This window comes from Protomyctophum parallelum (assembly GCF_964188405.1).
Source record: "Protomyctophum parallelum genome assembly, chromosome: 8".
Lineage (NCBI taxonomy): Eukaryota > Metazoa > Chordata > Actinopteri > Myctophiformes > Myctophidae > Protomyctophum > Protomyctophum parallelum.
This window is the reverse complement of record NC_139703.1, coordinates 22,346,648-22,366,046: the sequence shown is the minus strand read 5'-3', so window position 1 is coordinate 22,366,046 and position 19,399 is coordinate 22,346,648. Positions and strand designations below refer to the sequence as shown.

General features: G+C 40.9%; 1 protein-coding gene and 1 long non-coding RNA gene across 6 annotated transcripts in view; both read right to left on the bottom strand.

The window, feature by feature from the left end:
* Nucleotides 1-11,061: 11,061 nt before the first annotated feature.
* LOC310863441 lies at nucleotides 11,062-13,427 on the bottom strand. The gene is made up of 2 exons (XR_014569664.1): nucleotides 13,028-13,427; nucleotides 11,062-12,789 (listed from the first exon to the last, which is right to left on the bottom strand). It is a non-coding gene; the product is annotated as an uncharacterized lncRNA (long non-coding RNA).
* Nucleotides 13,428-16,383: 2,956 nt separating this feature from the next.
* srgap2 (SLIT-ROBO Rho GTPase activating protein 2) overlaps nucleotides 16,384-19,399 on the bottom strand; it is a 129,647-nt gene continuing 126,631 nt past the window's right edge. For 2 of the 5 annotated variants that reach the window (XM_083771595.1, XM_083771597.1), the window contains exons 22-24: nucleotides 19,172-19,281; nucleotides 18,803-19,030; nucleotides 16,385-17,592 (exon numbers count right to left, since the gene is read on the bottom strand). In XM_083771595.1, the coding sequence (XP_083627721.1) occupies nucleotides 17,199-17,592; nucleotides 18,803-19,030; nucleotides 19,172-19,281 (732 nt within the window). In that variant the 3' untranslated portion in view covers nucleotides 16,385-17,198. Of the gene's footprint in view, nucleotides 17,593-18,802; nucleotides 19,031-19,170; nucleotides 19,282-19,399 lie in introns of all 5 variants that reach the window. The other 3 variants (XM_083771596.1, XM_083771599.1, XM_083771598.1) reach the window with 2 other exon arrangements.

Sequence of the window (19,399 nt, the reverse complement as noted above, 5' to 3'; positions counted from 1 at the left end):
ATATCATACGGCATACTATAGCACTCCGTTTTTCATCATTTTTGAGGATTTGAAAAAAATGAAATAATGAAAAAAAACGATGGGTTATAGCCCATCGTTTTTTGAATTTTCTTTTATCCTCGTTTTTCATCATTTTGGACCATGGGTTATAGCCCATATCGTACGGCATACTATAGCACGCCGTTTTTCATCATTTTTGAGGATTTTGAAAAAATTTAAAAAACGATGGGTTATAGCCCATCGTTTTTTGATTTGATTTTTATTTTTTATCCTCGTTTTTCATCATTTTGGACCATGGGTTATAGCCCATATCGTACGGCATACTATAGCACGCCGTTTTTCATCATTTTTGAGGATTTGAAAAAAATTATAAAATAAAGAAACGATGGGTTATAGCCCATCATCTTTTTTGAGAATTTGAGAAAAAAAATAACCTCGTTTTTCATCCTTTTTAAACATGGGCTATAGCCCATACCGTACGGCATACTATAGCACGCCGTTTTTCATCAATGTTGAGGATTTGAAAAAAACGAAAAAAAACAAAAAAAACATGGGTTATAGCCCATCGTTTTTTTGAATTTTTGAAAAAAATAATTAACCTCGTTTTTCATCATTTTTTAACATGGGCTATAGCCCATACCGTACGCCGTACGGCATACTATAGCACGCCGTTTTTCATCATTTTTGAGGATTAAAAAAAACAAAAAAAACTAAAAACAAACATGGGTTATAGCCCATCGTTTTTTTAATTTTTGAAAAAAATTATTAACCTCGTTTTTCATCATTTTTGAACATGGGCTATAGCCCATACCGTACGGCATACTATAGCACGCCGTTTTTCATCATTTTTGAGGATTTGAAAAAAATGAAATAATGAAAAAAAACGATGGGTTATAGCCCATCGTTTTTTGAATTTTCTTTTATCCTCGTTTTTCATCATTTTGGACCATGGGTTATAGCCCATATCGTACGGCATACTATAGCACGCCGTTTTTCATCATTTTTGAGGATTTTGAAAAAAATTAAAAAACGATGGGTTATAGCCCATCGTTTTTTGATTTTATTTTTATTTTTTATCCTCGTTTTTCATCATTTTGGACCATGGGTTATAGCCCATATCGTACGGCATACTATAGCACGCCGTTTTTCATCATTTTTGAGGATTTGAAAAAATTTATAAAATAAAGAAACGATGGGTTATAGCCCATCATTTTTTTTGAGAATTTGAGAAAAAAAATAACCTCGTTTTTCATCCTTTTTAAACATGGGCTATAGCCCATACCGTACGGCATACTATAGCACGCCGTTTTTCATCAATGTTGAGGATTTGAAAAAAACGAAAAAAAACAAAAAAAAACATGGGTTATAGCCCATCGTTTTTTTGAATTTTTGAAAAAAATAATTAACCTCGTTTTTCATCATTTTTTAACATGGGCTATAGCCCATACCGTACGCCGTACGGCATACTATAGCACGCCGTTTTTCATCATTTTTGAGGATTAAAAAAAACTAAACAAAAAACAAACAAACATGGGTTATAGCCCATCGTTTTTTTAATTTTTGAAAAAAATTATTAACCTCGTTTTTCATCATTTTTTAACATGGGCTATAGCCCATACCGTACGGCATACTATAGCACGCCGTTTTTCATCATTTTTGAGGATTTGAAAAAAATGAAAAAAAAAAAAAACATGGGTTATAGCCCATCGTTTTTTGAATTTTTGAAAAAAATAATTAACCTCGTTTTTCATAATTTTTGAACATGGGCTATAGCCCATACCGTACGGCATACTATAGCACGCCGTTTTTCATCATTTTTGAGAATTTGAAGAAAAAAAAAAACATGGGTTATAGCCCATCGTTTTTTGAACTTTTGAAAAAAAAAATAACCTCGTTTTTCATCATTTTTGAACATGGGCTATAGCCCATACCTTACGGCATACTATAGCACGCCGTTTTTCATCATTTTTGAGGATTTGAAAAAAAAACAAAAACAAAAAAAACATGGGTTATAACCCATCGTTTTTTGAATTTTTGGGGAAAATAATTTACCTCGTTTTTCATCCTTTTTGAACATGAGCTATAGCCCATACCGTACGGCATACTATAGCACGCCGTTTTTCATCATTTTTGAGGATTTGACAAAAATGGAAAAAAAATAAACATGGGTTATAGCCCATCTTTTTTGAATTTTTGAGAAAAAAAAATAACCTAGTTTTTCATCATTTTTGACCATGGGCTATAGCCCATACGGGTATGGGCTATTAGACGAGTGTCTAAAAATTGGATAAAAACGTCAAAAAATAGACGTCTAAAACAAGTCTAACTAGATAAAGTGCCAATCGGCACAGGTCTCCACCAGGGCAATCAAAACAAATATTGTATTAAGTGTAAATGTATAGATTTAAAATGAGAATTGCCAAAGGTTGTTCAAGCACAGTTTTTGACCATTGGGGGGTCTAGTTAGTCCTGCTCCCTGGCGTGTGTGTGTGTGTGTGTGTGTGTGTGAGTGTGTGTGTGTGTGTGTGTGTGTGTGTGTGTGTGTGTGTGTGTGTGTGTGTGTGTGTGTGTGTGTGTGTGTGTGTGTGTGTGCGAGTGCATGACGCGACTTGGCTTGTTGTAGCGCCACCATCAGGCTGTTGAAAACTGTCAAGTGGCATTTCTTCCTCAGCCTAGTGGGAATATGCATGCACAGTTCGCAATCGGACGCTGCGTTGAGGAGTTGTGGCGATTTGTACAAAGCGGGCTACTCCTGAAAACTGTAGGAGCCAATCGTGGCCAATCAGGATGGAATATGAGAAATCAAACAAACCTGTCTTGATCACATGACTATGGAGATCATGTGTACCGATTTGCGTGAAATTAGGATAAAATGTGAAGGAGTAATAATAGAAAATGTGTTTTACATATGCCGGCCTCCTGGTGGCGCTATAAAGAGCAGATGGGAAAATTTCCAGGCAAAGGTTTTTCCTTGGCCTCTAGGGAGTTGGCATACAAAGTTATCCACAGATCCGTGCAGTTAGAGGTAAAAACACTTTTGGGCCAGTTATAGCGCCACCTTGAGGCTGAGTTGAAATTGTTGATGTGGCATTTCGTCCTCGGCCTAGTGGGAATGTGGGTGCACAATTTCACGGAAATCACGCGATGTGTTCATGATTTGCAGCATTTTGTTTGAAACTGAGCACTCCTGTGAATTTTGGAAGCCAATCTTAACCAATCAGGATGGAGTCTGAGAAATGTGAAAGACCCGTTTTGTTGAATGGCTCTAGAGAGACTGTGTACCAATTTGCGTGATGTTTGGACAAAATCTGTAGGTGTACTGTGCAAAAACTTTTTTTGCACAAAGCGGCCTCCTGGTGGCGCTATAACAGGCCGTTCTGGAAAGTTTGGGGCAGAGGTTCATCGTTGGCATCCAGGGAGTGTGTGTGCAAAATTTGGCATCGACCGGGTTAACGGTGGCCGAGATTAGCTCCTCACGGACGGACGGACACACGGACACACGGACGGACACACGGACGGACGGAGTGCAAAACATACTCTCCCACCAAGCCTTCGGCTGGTGGAGACAAAAATAGACGTGTTTTAGACGTCTATTTTTAGACGTTTTTTTATCCCATTTTTGACCATTGGCTATAGCCCATACCGTACGGCATATTATAGCACGCCGTCTTTCTACATTTTTGAGGATTTTAAAAAAATCAAAAAACGATGGGCTATAACCCATCGTTAAAAAAAAAGAAAAAATCAAATCCTCAAAAATGATGAAAAACGGCGTGCTATAGTATGCCGTACGGTATGCGCTATTAGACGAGCGTCTAAAAATGGGATAAAAACGTAAAAAAATAGACGTCTAAAACACATCTAAAAATAGACGTGTTTTAGACGTCTATTTTTTGACGTTTTTTATCCCATTTTTGACCATGGGCTATAGCCCATACCGTACGGCATACTATAGCACGCCGTTTTTCATCATTTTTGAGGATTTGAAAAAAATGAAAAAATATATATATATATGGGTTATAGCCCATAGTTTTTTGATTTTTTTGATTTTTTTCAAATCCTCAAAAATGATGAAAAACGGCGTGCTATAGTATGCCGTACAGTATGGGCTGTATAGCCCATGGTCAAAAATGGGATAAAAAAACGTCTAAAAATAGACGTCTAAAACACGTCTATTTTTAGACGTGTTTTAGACGTCTATTTTGAGACGTTTTTATCCCATTTTTAGACGCTCGTCTAATAGCCCATACCGTGCGGCATACTATAGCACGCCGTTTTTCATCATTTTTGAGGATTTGAAAAAAATTGAAAAAAAAATATATATATATGGGTTATAGCCCATCGTTTTTTTTTTTTTTTTTTTTTTTTTCAAATCCTCAAAAATGATGTAAAACGGCGTGCTATAGTATGCCGTACGGTATGGGCTATAGCCCATGGTCAAAATGGGATAAAAAACGTCTAAAAATAGACGTCTAAAACACGTCTATCTTTTGACGTTTTTTATCCCATTTTTGACCATGGGCTATAGCCCATACCGTACGGCATACTATAGCACGCCGTATTTCTCAACTTTTGAGGATTTAAAAAAAAATCAAAAAATCAAAAAACGATGGGCTATAACCCATCGTTTAAAAAGAAAAAAAATTAAAATCCTCAAAAATGATGAAAAACGGCGTGCTATAGTATGCCGTACGGTATGCGCTATTTGACGAGCGTCTAAAAATGGGATAAAAACGTCAAAAAATAGACGTCTAAAACACGTCTAAAAATATACGTGTTATAGACGTCTCTTTTTAGACGTTTTTTATCCCATTTTTGACCATGGGCTATAGCCCATACCGTACGGCATACTATAGCACGCCGTTTTTCATAATTTTTGAGGATTTAAAAAAAATTCTAAAAATCAAAAAACAATGGGCTATATACCCATCGTTTTTTTTTTTTTTTTCAAATCCTCAAAAATGATGAAAAACGGTGTGCTATAGTATGCCGTACGGTATGGGCTATTAGACGAGTGTCTAAAAATGGGATAAAAACGTCAAAAAATTGACGTCTAAAACAAGTCTAAAAATAGACGTGTTTTAGACGTCTATTTTCTAGACGTTTTTTTATCCCATTTTTGACCATGGGCTATAGCCCATACCGTACGGCATACTATAGCACGCCGTTTTTCATCATTTTTGAGGAATTGAAAAAAATTCTAAAAATCAAAAAACAATGGGCTATATACCCATCGTTTTTTTTTTTTTTTTTTTTTTTCAAATCCTCAAAAATGATGAAAAACGGCGTGCTATAGTAAGCCGTACAGTATGGGCTATTACACGAGCGTCTAAAAATGGGATAAAAACGTCTAAAAATATTTTTTGACGTTTTTTATCCCATTTTTGACCATGGGCTATAGCCCATACCGTAAGGCATACTATAGCACGCCGTTTTTCATCATTTTTGAGGATTTGAATTTTTTTTTTTTAAATCTAAAAACGATTGGCTATGATTCATCTGTTTTTTTTTTTTTTTTTTCAAATCCTCAAAAATGATGAAAAACGGCGTGCTATAGTATGCCGCACGGTATGGGCTATTAGACGAGCGTCTAAAAATGGGATAAAAACGTAAAAAAATAGACTATAGCCCATACCGTACGGCATACTTTTTTTAATTTTTTTTTATTGCAATTTAATTAGGCCTACACCATGCTTGGGAGAGGCACAGCATTATTAGGATACGACTCTGTCCTGGGTGTCCTGGAACCAGGTATTTAATGACCTGTGGGGGCTCATATTGGGAACGGAACCACGTGGTCGGGGCTAATATCCATTTAGTCCGTTTTTCCTTCTTCACAATTATTTGATCGGCCCAAAACATTGTGTTTATTGTCATGAAACAAGAGTTGGGTTTGTCTGAGTTTGTTAGTAATAATGAAAATCGTAAAAAAAAGTAACTAATAACTATAGCTGTAAAGTAAAATAATACAATATTTGAATCTGAATTTGAATGTAGTGGAGTAGAACTTAGAGGTAAAAGTATTGGATATTGGAAATAAAGTAGGCCTACAAATATCTCAAAACTGTAGGCCTACTAAGTACAGTTTTTGTTTTCCTCTGTCTACAAGGCCAAGTCACATTGCTTTCACAATGCCGCCCCCTTGTGGACAAATAAGTTCCTAGTAATGAAACGGTTACAGAGTGACACACTTCTTCTCAGTCAAATCAATTCAACTCAGTAGATCAGGTATTTTGAAAAAAAAATTACATTTGAAGACTTGAAATGAGACATTCTGCATAATAAGTACTTTTACTTTTGGTTTAAGTACATTTTGATGCCAATACTTTTGTACTTTTATTCAAATACATTTTAAATTCCGGACATAACATTTACTTAATGTAACAAAGTATTTCTATATTGCAGTATTGCAATATAGAAATACTTTGGCTTATTTATAACAAAACAGAAATTATTTTAATTAATGTGCAACGTTGTTTTCTCTCACTCAACAGTAAACAAACAATTAACATTATTCTATTTAGTGTATGTACCTACAGGATATCTGCACATTTATAAAGTGACCATTTATGGTATCTTTTTTAATACCTCTAAAATAAAAGTAATTTAAAATAAATTTTAAAATATGTTTAAAGGTAGCAGCTCCATGTCTATGTAGCCTACAGAGATCTACTCTGTACAGCTAGTGTATAAAATGTTTTTATGAATTGAATACTTTATTAAAGTTTGCATGAACAGTACAGTACACTAAGCCTGCAATACAGGATCTGCTTAAAGGATTAATCCTAGAACACTAAACATATTTTTGTTACACCATCAAACAAGGGTATATTTTTACCAATGTAAAATATTCCATAAAAAATATTTCTCATCAAAATATATTGAAGTACATATTGAAGCTATCATGGGGGGGCAAAGTCAATGAAAAACGTGCATATATATTTTTTTAATATTCCTAAAAATCACACCCGTGTGAAGTGAGTGGTACAACTCTGTGTGGGGGTTCCCGGGGGTCCCCGGAAGTTCCAGGCCCACAGGACCACGGCCAGGGTGCCGGCCCGGTTCAACAAGCCGCCCCACATCCAAAACGGTTGAGAAATGACAGTTACCGTGTGGGGGTCCCTGTACTGTACTGTACTGTACTGTACTGTACTGTACTGTACTGTACTGTACTGTACTGTACTGTACTGTACTGTACTGTACTGTACTGTACTGTACTGTACTGTACTGTACTGTACTGTACTGTACTGTACTGTACTGTCCTGCAGTGGTTCCCAAACATTTCATACTGAAGTATACCACCTCAGAATATATTTGTCTCTCCAAGTACCACCATAATATATGTTAAAATACAGGAGCATATACCTGCCCTTTTTGTTCCATTCCTAAGCCAATTATGCTGCTGCTCTGACAAAACCCTGTCTATTCAGCACAACATGCTGATATTTCTAATGTGATTATTCCGTTCTCAAACATTCTATTAACTAGGTGTGCTGTCATGCTCATTTCAGCATGCCTGGATAGCCTATTTCAACCAATTGCTTGGTCAGAAGAACTATACCTGTAGTAATATAAATATTTCATTCCACTTTTGTCTTTTTTCTCCTCTTTTGGGCAACTCACTCCTCTGTGTACCACCAGAGGGGGGCTCAAGTACCAGTGGTTGGGAACCTCTGCAGTACTGTACTGGCACACCCGAAATCATGTGTGTTTACTGTGTGTTAGGTTGCGCACAGGTGGTGAAAAACAACCATGCTATTTTCGTGCTCAGACCCAGGCACCCACCCAGCCAGGCAGCCAGGCACACACAGCTCCGTTAAGGGAGTGGTTGCACCACTCAAAAAAGAGAAATTAAGTTGGGACACCCACAAAATCCATTGTGGGTGTATGGGATTTTTTCTCTATCACACTATCACTAAACACGGGTGAAATTCACCCGAACGCCTGCCTGTAGAAAAAAACTGGGATGTGGGCAGGGAAACAAACCTACCTGCTATATGTCTGATGTCACTTAAGCATCATGAAGGTACTGAAAGACCCGCCCACCTCAGACATCAACATTATGAAAATTGCAAAAATAAAATTGTCCGGGTGAAAATCACCCGTAAAGGAAGCCTTTTCGGCTTGTTTCCATTGGTGTCCTCATGTACTCAATTCATCAAAACATTTAATGAAAATAAATATTCATTAAATGTTAGACATTTGATAGACAAATATACAACACTATGTGTCCGGTAATTCCGGACTCGCCTGCTCACTACTGCCTTTGGGAACTTCCGACAGAATCAGCCACTTACAGTATTAAAACACTTCTTTATAGATTTGTACATGTTCGGAGATGCTAATTCTGAAATGGTGTCTCTGCAGTGTACAGGGCCGGAGGGGACTTAAACTCTCACAGAAAAATACATAATACGAGAGTTGAAATCATAGGCCCAAACCACACCTAGGCAAGTAGGCCTACTAGTCGCAACTCCTTGCAACAAAGCAGTTTTAAGGACATGTCACACCAATGCTATAGTCTCTCGAGACAGACATGCGACTATAATGTCGAGTATACCCAGATTGCACCAATGCAACTCCTTGCAACTGCCATTGGGGATAATGGTTTTATTGCAACTACATGCAACTATATACTTGCAAGGAGATGCATGGCGAATCCTTGGTGTGGTCTGGGCCTTAGGCTATACAAGACCCTCATGTCCATGCATACTGGAGTGCAACAGAGTCCAGTGCTCCAGCCTATATATACACGTGTCCAGATCCAGGGGCCTGCACAGCACAGCACAGCACAGCACAGCACAGCACAGCACAGCACAGCACAGCACAGCACAGCACAACACTTATACAGGCCAAATATAGCCTCCATGGAGTATAGCTCATCTTCAGGCATGCTCCGGTTATACTTCCCCCATAGTTACGTAGACAATGAGACAGTTTCCATTGGATCTGGTCCATTATGGCATAGCTGTGTCGGCCTCCTTGTCCATCCAGCTGGTCTGCTTGGAGGGATATGTATTTCTCCTGGTCTGACCTCCTCTATACCTTGGACTGACGAGACCCTCAGCGTGTCATCTCGTCGGTCTGTCCTGGCGCTAGGGGGGGGCGATATGGGGATACGGTAAATATTGTATCGTACAAATACAAAAATGTCTCCACGATATGCCTCCACGATATTACAGGTCTAGAGGTGACCGTGACTTTTCAGTGGCCGGCCCCAAACTCTGGAACTGTCTGCCCCTTCATATTATTAAGTCTGCTCACTCCTTATAGAGGCCTTTAAGTCAAAACCCATTTCTTCTTCCTGGCTTTCAATGTTTGACCTAATTAACCATGTGTACTGTTTGTGTTGCTTTGATTTTGTTTTACTATGTTACTTGTGTTGATTGTATGTTTACCTCATGATCCTGTACAGCACTTTGGTTGACCTTCTGGTCTTTGTAAATGTGCTCTAGAAATAAAGTTTGATTTGATTTGATTTGATTTGATTTAATATATATATTTTATCCCACGATTGTGTAACCCATTTTTTACCCCTGTGTCAATCATCTAATGTGATCCTGGGCTCTACACACCCTCCACCAACCTAGTCCCCATATATGGGGGACAAGGGGAGAGCAATGGACTTGAACTCATGCTTCCTTCATGCCTGAGTGTCCAAGTTGCTCCTTTACACCTGACAGGGGGGGAGTTTCTCTGGTTGGATGTAGCACGTGGAAGGAACACGTTATTCCAACCAGTTCCTTTCCCCTCCATCAGGCGCCCCGGCTGGCCAGGGGGAGGCAGTTTAGTGACCAGGATTACTGCATGTTTTTTGTGAGGGTACCTAGCCTAGGGGACACGGGAAGAACATGCAAACTCCACACAGAAAGGCCCTTTATTATTATTCATAATCTAAACCTGCAAAGTAACTAGTAAATAAAGTATACTATTTGCCTCAAACTGCAGTGGAGTAGAAGTATTTATTAGTAGTAGGCTATTATAGTATTAATAATACTATTAATATTATTAGTAGTATTAGTACATTTGTAAAATACTCAATTAAAGTAACAGTATCGTACTGGTCTGGACTCGAGGAGATATGATACCACTACCTTTTTATACTAAAATATAAGCATTAATTGTGGAAGAGACCAATGGTGGAAAAAGTACTCAAAAAGTCCGGAATTTAAAATGTACCTGAATAAAAGTACAAAAAGTATTGGTATCAAAATGTACTTAAAGTACCAAAAGTAGAAAGTACTCCTTATGCAGAATGTCTCATTTCAAATGCATATAGAATCTTGAAAATAGCCGATCTACGAGCTCATTTTGACTCGTGAGCTTGTAGGGTTGTTTGCATATCCGGCCTGGACAGGATACGGAAACAGTCCATGTTATGTGTATGCATGTGTCTGCGGTGAAACGACCGGATACAGGTGTTGGCGTGGGCGGGCTCTAGACCAGAAGTTGTTTGTTATCAACGGAATGAGAGAAAAAAGGCTTTCGCTTTCCACACGTAACTGCGGAAAGCCTATGACGCAAGGTTAAGTTTAGCCCAATAAGAAGCGCTTTGTGGTTTTATTTATAACCATCTTCAGCATATATTATGGCGAGGTTTGGAACAGTGAGTCAATCATTGGTAGATTTCATAATCCATATAGCAGCAATATTACCGTAGATTGAGTGAAGGGAATTGAAGATATTATAGCTAATCTCTTGCTGTGCCTGTGCATTGATGACACCTAGCGGTAGGCTAGGGTGGCTGTGGCTCAGGAGGTAGAGCAGGTCGTCCAATGATCCCTGGGTCGGCGGTTCGAATCCCGGCTCCTCCTGTCCACATGTCGAAGTGTCCATGTAATGGGCAGTGTGAATGTGGGAAGTGAGGACGCTGGCGTCGACTGTTCTCCGCTTCACCTCCCAATATGTGAATGAATGAACCATAAAAGCCCTATAAAAATGCAATTCATTAGGCTAAATGATCAAATGCTGTATCAATTTTGTTAAAAAAACAATCATGATCTCAAATAACGTATGTTATTTCAATTATCTTCTCTTTCATCGATAATAATCAGTCCAACGCAAGGATATTTTATTTATTTTTTTATAGCAAGCAATATTCATTTAAAAAAAATCTACTACAAGAACTACACATTTAATTATATAAGGCCTTGATTAAACTACTATTGCTATTACTGTACAATATTGTACCAAAAAAAGAGTGTACCTCTGCAATGTACAACATTGTATATACAAAGTAACATTTTGAACACAGGATTATCCAATAATACAGAGACAACTATAAATAGATTTGACGTTACAGTCATTTTTTTCTCTCTTATTCTTTTTAGTTCTGCTGTTTTCAAATGGACACAAACAAAAAAAATGCATATTTAACAATAAGTCAGTTCCAACCAAAAAAACTAAAACAAGTCATCATCCCCATCCACACACCGGGTTTTGCTTCAAGTGCACAATAATGATTGATATGAAACTGAGAAGGTTGGTGACAGGAAAATCTCCCAGCTTTCTTCACAGCCCAGCCATGGGCCCAAGCAAGCAAGCAAGCAAGCAAACCAACCATACACTCACTCACGTACGTGTGGGGCCTTCAATGTTCTTCAGGCCAACAACCCCTTTAGCTAGAGAGAGAGAGATGAAGCAGGGACCCCCCCACAATATTGGTTTCATGTTAAATGTGTGTTTTCAGACCACCATTTAACCATGCACTCAAAACTTTGTAAACTTGACCTTTGGCTCTGTACTTGGCTGGTCTGCTATTTTTTCCCCCTGTAGGCCTACACGCCAAATCTCTTCGCAGAGAATAGACAATCTGTGCGATGCGTTGTGAGCTTACAGATGGCCTCACCCCAAAAATAGGGATGCTAGGGTTCAAGCAATATGGGAACCCGTAGGCAAAAAAACAAACATCTTGAGAGATTAGGGTTCAAGTGGTTAATGTAAAAAAAAGTCCCTATCACACAAAGATTTTGATGGCCCTCTACAGTATCTCCAGGGGGTCCCGGACCCCCTGTTGAAGACCCCTGACTTAAACCATATAATCGACAAGCTCACTCACAACAACGTGTCGGAAAAAAACACGTCTAGGTTGGCGAATTTGTGCCATATATATGTTCGCCTCTCGGAATATTAGGCACATCAAGTTCACGTGGTTGATGGCGTTACTTGCTGTGTCCACATTGAACTTCCTCACACAAACATTCCCCCACACACACACGCGCACACACACACACACACACACACACACACACACACACACACACACACACACACACACACACACACACACACACACACACACACACACACACACAGTCCCTCCAGTTGTCATGAGGTTATAACACAATGCGCGCTCACACAGGATACGGGACAGAAAGGAGAGAAAAAAACATAACTTGTACAATAAATCCCAACCTGACCAGAGAGAATAAAGAAAGAAAATGAAGTAATTGCAAAAAGTAGTGGCATGCATAATGCATAAACCACACCAATGATTCGCCATGCAACTTACGTTGCAACCATTATCCCCAGTGGCAGGTGCAAGGAGTCGCATTGCTGCGGTTGACCTTAAAACTGTTGTTTTGGCAAGGGAGTTGCGATTAGTTGCATTGGTTTCGGTCGTGTTTATAGGGCCAATGTATAGTCGGGGGAGAAGAGGATGGAGAGAGGAGGGAGCAGAACAATGGAGAAGTGAGCAGACCGCACAAGGTCCATAGAAGGGAACGTAATGAGGTCAGACCTGGTCAACCAAAACAAACAGTCCTTTTGAATGTCTTAACCCATTCTGACCTGAGATCAGATTCATACGAGGTTTCCACTGGACACACACTGGTCTGATTATAACCCATTCTGACCTGAGATCAGATTCTAAAAATGTCAGTCGTTCTTCGATTTTTCAAAAATAGCAGACCTACAAGCTCTTAGCGCGCTATGAGCTTGTAGATCTGCTATTTTTCAATAGCAAAAGCATAACATGATGCTAACACCAAAATGGGTTCCCGTTCAGAATGGGTTGATTTAGTTCTACTTTACAATGCATGTGTGTCCACTTCTGTATACTGTATAGCAGGGGTGGGAAACTTTGACGATGGAGAGGGCCACTACATTTCTACACTCACTCCCTAGGGCCATATATTACCGTTTTTATGTCATTTCAAATGCCTTTAATTATACTTGTGTTGAGCAATGAGCTACTAATTTAGAAGTAATAAGAAGTAATAACAGCGGGTCATGTTTGCATGTTGTGGAATTGTAACAGCTGAAACCAATATTATATCAGTAAGTGAAAGTGGGGGCCACATGTGGCCGACGTGCCGCCAGTTGCCCACCCCTGCTGTATAGCATGAAACCAAATGGATACTTTGTCTTCAAGCACAGAAAGCAACAAAGTACAAACCACAAGAAACTAAGCAAAAAGCAAAAAAGAAAAAAGGTGATCGGGACACCCTATAGTATCAATATTATATCCATAATATGATATTAGACTGGATATTGTCTGTGATTTTGCGTATTGTAGGCTACTATTGGGAGTGTTCTATAAAAATATAAATATCGGATCGGGGAAGAATCGGTATCAGCGGATAGTACCGGATACTCAAAATAAAATGATAGGAAGAATATATCATTTAAAAAAAAAATCAAAAAATCTTTTATTTCAATTTCTGCTAAGCAGCAAGCTATATTAATATGCTTAGAGGATTTATATTCGGATACAATTGTGAGACTGTAAACGGTGTGGAAGCATTTTGGGCATTGTGAGAGACTATGAGGGGACGAGATAGGGCTTTACAACTGGGCATGTGTGCGCACACTCTCTCACACACGCACACACACACACACGCACACACACACGACTATACAGACACACAGCAACGCAGTTCTTTACCATTTTTTACCATTCATAATATTCTGAGCATTAATAATAATAAACAAGAAAAGTAAATGATAATAAAAAGCATCTTCTAAAGAATGCATGGGATGAGGGGGGGGGGGGGGGTCGCTGTGCTTCTAATCCAGAACACACACACACACACACACACACACACACACACACACACACACACACACACACACACACACACACACAATCGGGAAGACCATCCATAATCTCCATCCCTCATCAGCTCGTATACTTCCAGTTATCATCATTGATTATTAAATATACATCATTAGAATAAAAAAAATCAAACCCTTTCCGCTGGTATACCGATAGAGGAGCAAGCTATAGTTTTGTTGCAAGTGTCTTATAGGTGTACTGTATTTGACCTGTTGATATAGCTTTATATATAGCCAGCTTTGCCACTATGGCTGTGGCCACAGCATGCGAGGACCCCCTGAAATGGGGCATATAGCTGCCACAGAACACACACACACACACCACACACACAGCTTTGGTAAACGGCATGTGCACGCAGGTGTACATTTTCCATTATCAAAAATGCTGGGTTTCAAAAGGTCCCCCCCCTTACACACAAGTCATGCCACAAAGGAGACGTATGGAGCCTCCTGAAATGCCAAAAAAAAAAAAAAAAACTGCCAGCTTTTGTTTTGTTGCATTATCATTATTATTGTTATTGCTACAGATTCACTTGTACAGTATGTGTGGGGAGAGCATCTTTGTTATGCTGATGATGGCGTGCTATACTGATGAAACAGCGTGGGAGCGGGGGCAATCGCTGCTGGGTTTTTAGTTTGGCCAGAGGAGAGAAGATAAATGTGTGTAAATCACACACGATTTGCCCCCCAGCTTCCTTAACTTCTTCATTGATTCACTGAATCTTCTCTGCATCCATCCATCCATCCATCCATCCGCTCGTCCGTCCGTCTGGCCCGGCCATCGATCCGTCCTATTTCTCCCTCACGCTCTCCTTACTTTGGAAGCAAGTTTGTACAAAAGAGATATTTTTTGTGTGTTTTCCATCGTTTCACAGTCTATATTCTCAGGAATCAAACACCCCCCTCCATTGTTTTGAAAGCGGTCCAAAGTCAAACAGTGTTTTTTTTTCCTTTTTTCTCGTTCGTCACTCCAAGCGTGTGGGTAATTATAATGAACACTCGCACACGCCCGCCCGTCCGCCCACCCACCACACAAACAAACAAACACACACACACACACACACACACACACACACACACACTCTCAAGCTTCACAACATAGTGAATGTTACTGTTAGGCTGTCCTGGTGGCTGTAGGTCTGTCCCGAGTCCTGTTCCCTTAGTCCATGTTGTTAAACATCCTCAGTGTCACTCGGGTGTTCACTTCACTCATACAGTTTTTTTGTTTCGTTTTTACAATCGCAAGAGTTTAAAAGGACAACTTCAACTGTTTTCAACCTATATCTTCATATAATTGGTCCTCACTCATTTTTTGTAAAAAAGGAAAAAAATAAATCATAGGAGGGTGGCCTGTGGACACTTCAGAAACCCACCTACCAGTGACATCATCATAAGGCAGGATACATTTTTAAGGGGCTAGCGCTAGCCCCTTCTATAAACATCTTTTGTCCCCACACGTCTCAACAATGACTACGGTAAGAGATTTCCGGTCAAATGTGGGGACAACATTTTGTCCCCGTCCATCTCAAGACGGTGAACCGAGAAATGACGTCAGATGTCCGCTTTTTATGACGTAAATTAAAACATCAAAACATTAAACGCAATTGACATTGAATGGAAAATTTACGTCATATGTAAACGAGCAAATCACCTAACCAATCACAGGCAACATGCATTCTGATTGGCCAGAATTAACCAATCACAGGCAACAGGCATTCTGATTGGCCAGTATGGGATGATGCATGATGATGTATGATGATAAGAGACAAGACAAGAGCGCCCCTCATTTCACACGGTAGTGATTTTTTATTAATGTGAGAACAATGGTTTCCATTAGATTAGGCTATACTATAGCATGCTAATGTTCCAGGAATAGAAAGCCTGCAGTTTCTGTAATTAGCTTGTGATTCCCCAGTGATGATGTCACTGGTAGTAGGCACGTTTCTGAACTGTCCACAGCCCTCTGAGACACAGAGTGAGTAGACATATTTCTGAACTATCCACAGCCCTCCTCTGAGACACAGAGTGAGTAGACATATTTCTGAACTGTCCACAGCCCTCCTCTGAGACACAGAGCGAGTAGACAGATTTCTGAACTATCCACAGCCCTCCTCTGAGACACAGAGCGAGTAGACTGTTTCTGAACTGTCCACAGCCCTCTGAGACACAGAGCGAGTAGACAGGTTTCTGAACTGTCCACAGCCCTCTGAGACACAGAGCAAGTAGACAGGTTTCTGAACTGTCCACAGCCCTCTGAGACACAGGGTGAGTAGACAGGTTTCTGAACTGTCCACAGCCCTCTGAGACACAGGGTGAGTAGACAGGTTTCTGAACTGTCCACAGCCCTCTGAGACACAGAGCGAGTAGACAGGTTTCAGAACTGTCCACAGCCCTCCTCTGAGGCACAGAGAGAGTAGACAGGTTTCTGAACTGTCCACAGCCCTCCTCTGAGACACAGAGCGAGTAGACAGGTTTCAGAACTGTCCACAGCCCTCTGAGACACAGAGCGAGTAGACAGGTTTCAGAACTATCCACAGGCCTCCTCTGAAACAAAGAGTGAGTACTAGACAGAAATGGTACCATATTTATTATAAATGAGAAAAAGAGGTTGCACATCAGCAATGGTTTTCACTGTGTGCTAAGCACTGAGTGCTAAACGCAAAATCAAAAACTAGGAATTTAAAAAGTACTTTAGTTTATTGGGTACCATATTATAATCAGCATTAGCGAGGACCAATTCTATGAACATAGGTTGAACATTGGTGAAATTGTGCTTTAATGAACACTGGGGATTTTTATCGTGATACTCGTTTTCAACGAAGAGGCGAGAGGGAGAGGCGAAGGGGGGTGGTTAGCTGAGCTGCAGTGACCAGAGCTACCAGCAGGGGGTGACGGAGAGAAGAGATGTGTAACAGTCCAGACATAAATGCTACAGCTAGCAGAGGGGTTTAGTTAGTCCAAGGTGAAATACCTGAAGCATAAATGCTACAGCTAGCAGGCGGGTTTAGTTAGTCCAAGGTGAAATACCTGAAGAGGTGAAGAGCTATTATAGGAATCAAACATTTTGAGGGGGTCAGTTTCTTTCTCTTTTTGGCGGTGGTGGTGGGGAGGGCAGGGTTTACATCTTGACGGGGAGGGAGGTCCTACGTCGGACAGGACTTGTCGTTGGCCTGTTGGGGCGGAGGGGTGGGCGGCGGCGGAGGAGGAGGGGGAGGCGGCACCCCCCCCACCGTAGCAGGCGCGGTCGTGGAGGTGGGCGAGCCCATGGCGGGGCTGCCGCTCCCGTCCCGCCCCCCCTTGGGAAAGACCACCGGCTTGGGCCTGGTGGCCGGCGGGCGGGCGCCGTCCCCCGCCCCCCGGAACGACGGCAGCGGGCTCCGTTGGTCCACCGAGCCGGTGAAGAGGAGGGAGGGGCTGATGGAGGGGGAGGAGCAAGGCAGTGGGCTCCGCTGGCCCTTATTGGACGAGGAGGGCCGGAAGGAGGAGCTAGGCACGTCACTGGCCGACGAGGCGCTGCGCTGCAGCGGGTGGGCGTGGCTGCAAAATATAAAATAAATCAAATAAAATTCAACTTTTTGCAGCGGTGGGAAAAAAGTGCTCAAATGTCTTATGTCTAATAGCCTGAAAAATGCTCAGTGGGAAGTCTGGAATTAAACGTGTATTACTTGAGTAGAAGTACAAAAGTGTAGGCATCAAAATGTACTAAAACTACCAAGTAGAAAATACTCATTATGCAGAATGTTGCAGAAGTTTTAAAATGTGCAAAAACATCTTTTGAAAATAGAAGATCTACAATCACACAATGTGTTGCATTGTTAGCTTGTAGATCTGCTATTTTCAAAAGACCGAAATGTATAGGCCTAGGGCTGAAGTGGTTAAGGTTATGTTTTGTCATTAGAATACGGTACAAATCTACAAGGAAACTAGTAAGTAAAGTTTTCAAATAAATGTAGTGGAGTAAAAAGTACAATACATTACAAATAACAACAATAATTCTGTGAATATCACCAGTGTTACAATGACATGAAACCGTGACTAAATAATAATAAGCATACAACAGTAAACACAATGGGCATGATTCACTAAGCTGTTTACACCCATATTTTGGATGTAAAGGACTTTTCCAAACTTCCCATGTTACTATAGTCTGGATGTCGGATGCAGACTTAAGGCTCATACGTACATACTCCAGTTGTTGGTGATAAGTATGTACAGTATGAGCCTTTAGGGACCAAAGCTTGCTGCCTCATGCTAGACTACGAACGTTGGAAGTTTGTTTTTCAACCCTTTTCACATCAAGGTCCATTATGTATTGGGCATTTGAGCCACGGACCACCATTTGATGACATTTAGCCTCTCAGACCCGGGACTAAAGCACATTTTGTTGTCGTTGGATACAATGTTGTCCACAATTCCATCCTGTGTTGATGTTGGTACCATTAGGAGAGATAACAGGCAAACGTTGATCAAAATAACAATTCCTCTACATTCCCTAATAACATTTTCAGTTTCACTGTACAAGCCGTTTGAACTTGGACATGCATGGCTTATTCTAATTGAGACAAGCATAATGCTACTGGCAGGATCAACCAGGTAAGGCCTCCTGTTTCCGTCCATTTGGTTTCATTTTACTCTCCATCATTTAGCTGAGGACCACCTGGAACCCCCTCAAGGACCACTGGTTGAAAACCACCGGTGTGTGAACAGCTTATTTAAATCGGACCCAATAATGGTTCACTCCACATACCCTGGGACACTCCACTCGCCCCCGTCCCCCCCGCCCCCCCGCAGCAGGCGCGAGTGGAGCGGGCTGGACGGCTCAGAGGCCCCGCCTCCGGACACGCCCCCTCCCTTCAGCGTGTCCACTAGGGTGTCCAGGACCACGTCGGGCGCCGCGTTGTGGCCGGAGCTCTGATGATGATGACGCTCCAGGTGATCCCTGAGGGCAGAGGTCACCGTCGCCTCCATGTCCTGCACGGGCACACACACACACACACACACACACACTTTGTGTTTCGGTGTAGAATGTATATCTGTCGGGCGTATCATGTTATTTTCTTTTACTCGTCTTCACCCTGGGCAGTATACGGTATAATGTATGTTTGAAGCTGGTACCTGTGAGCTGTGCTCCACATGACCTATGACCTCAGGGTCCAGCGGCCTGTGGTTGCTGAAGCTCTTGGAGCGCCCCGCTGAGGTGGCCTTGCGCAACTGCGGGCTCTCCACCTGAGAATACACAATGGCCACTTGGTGAATGAAAAGGTATGCATGCATACAGAGTATGCATGTTAGACAAAATCAGTATCTTTCATCTTTTCAAATACAGTAACTTTCTAACAGACGG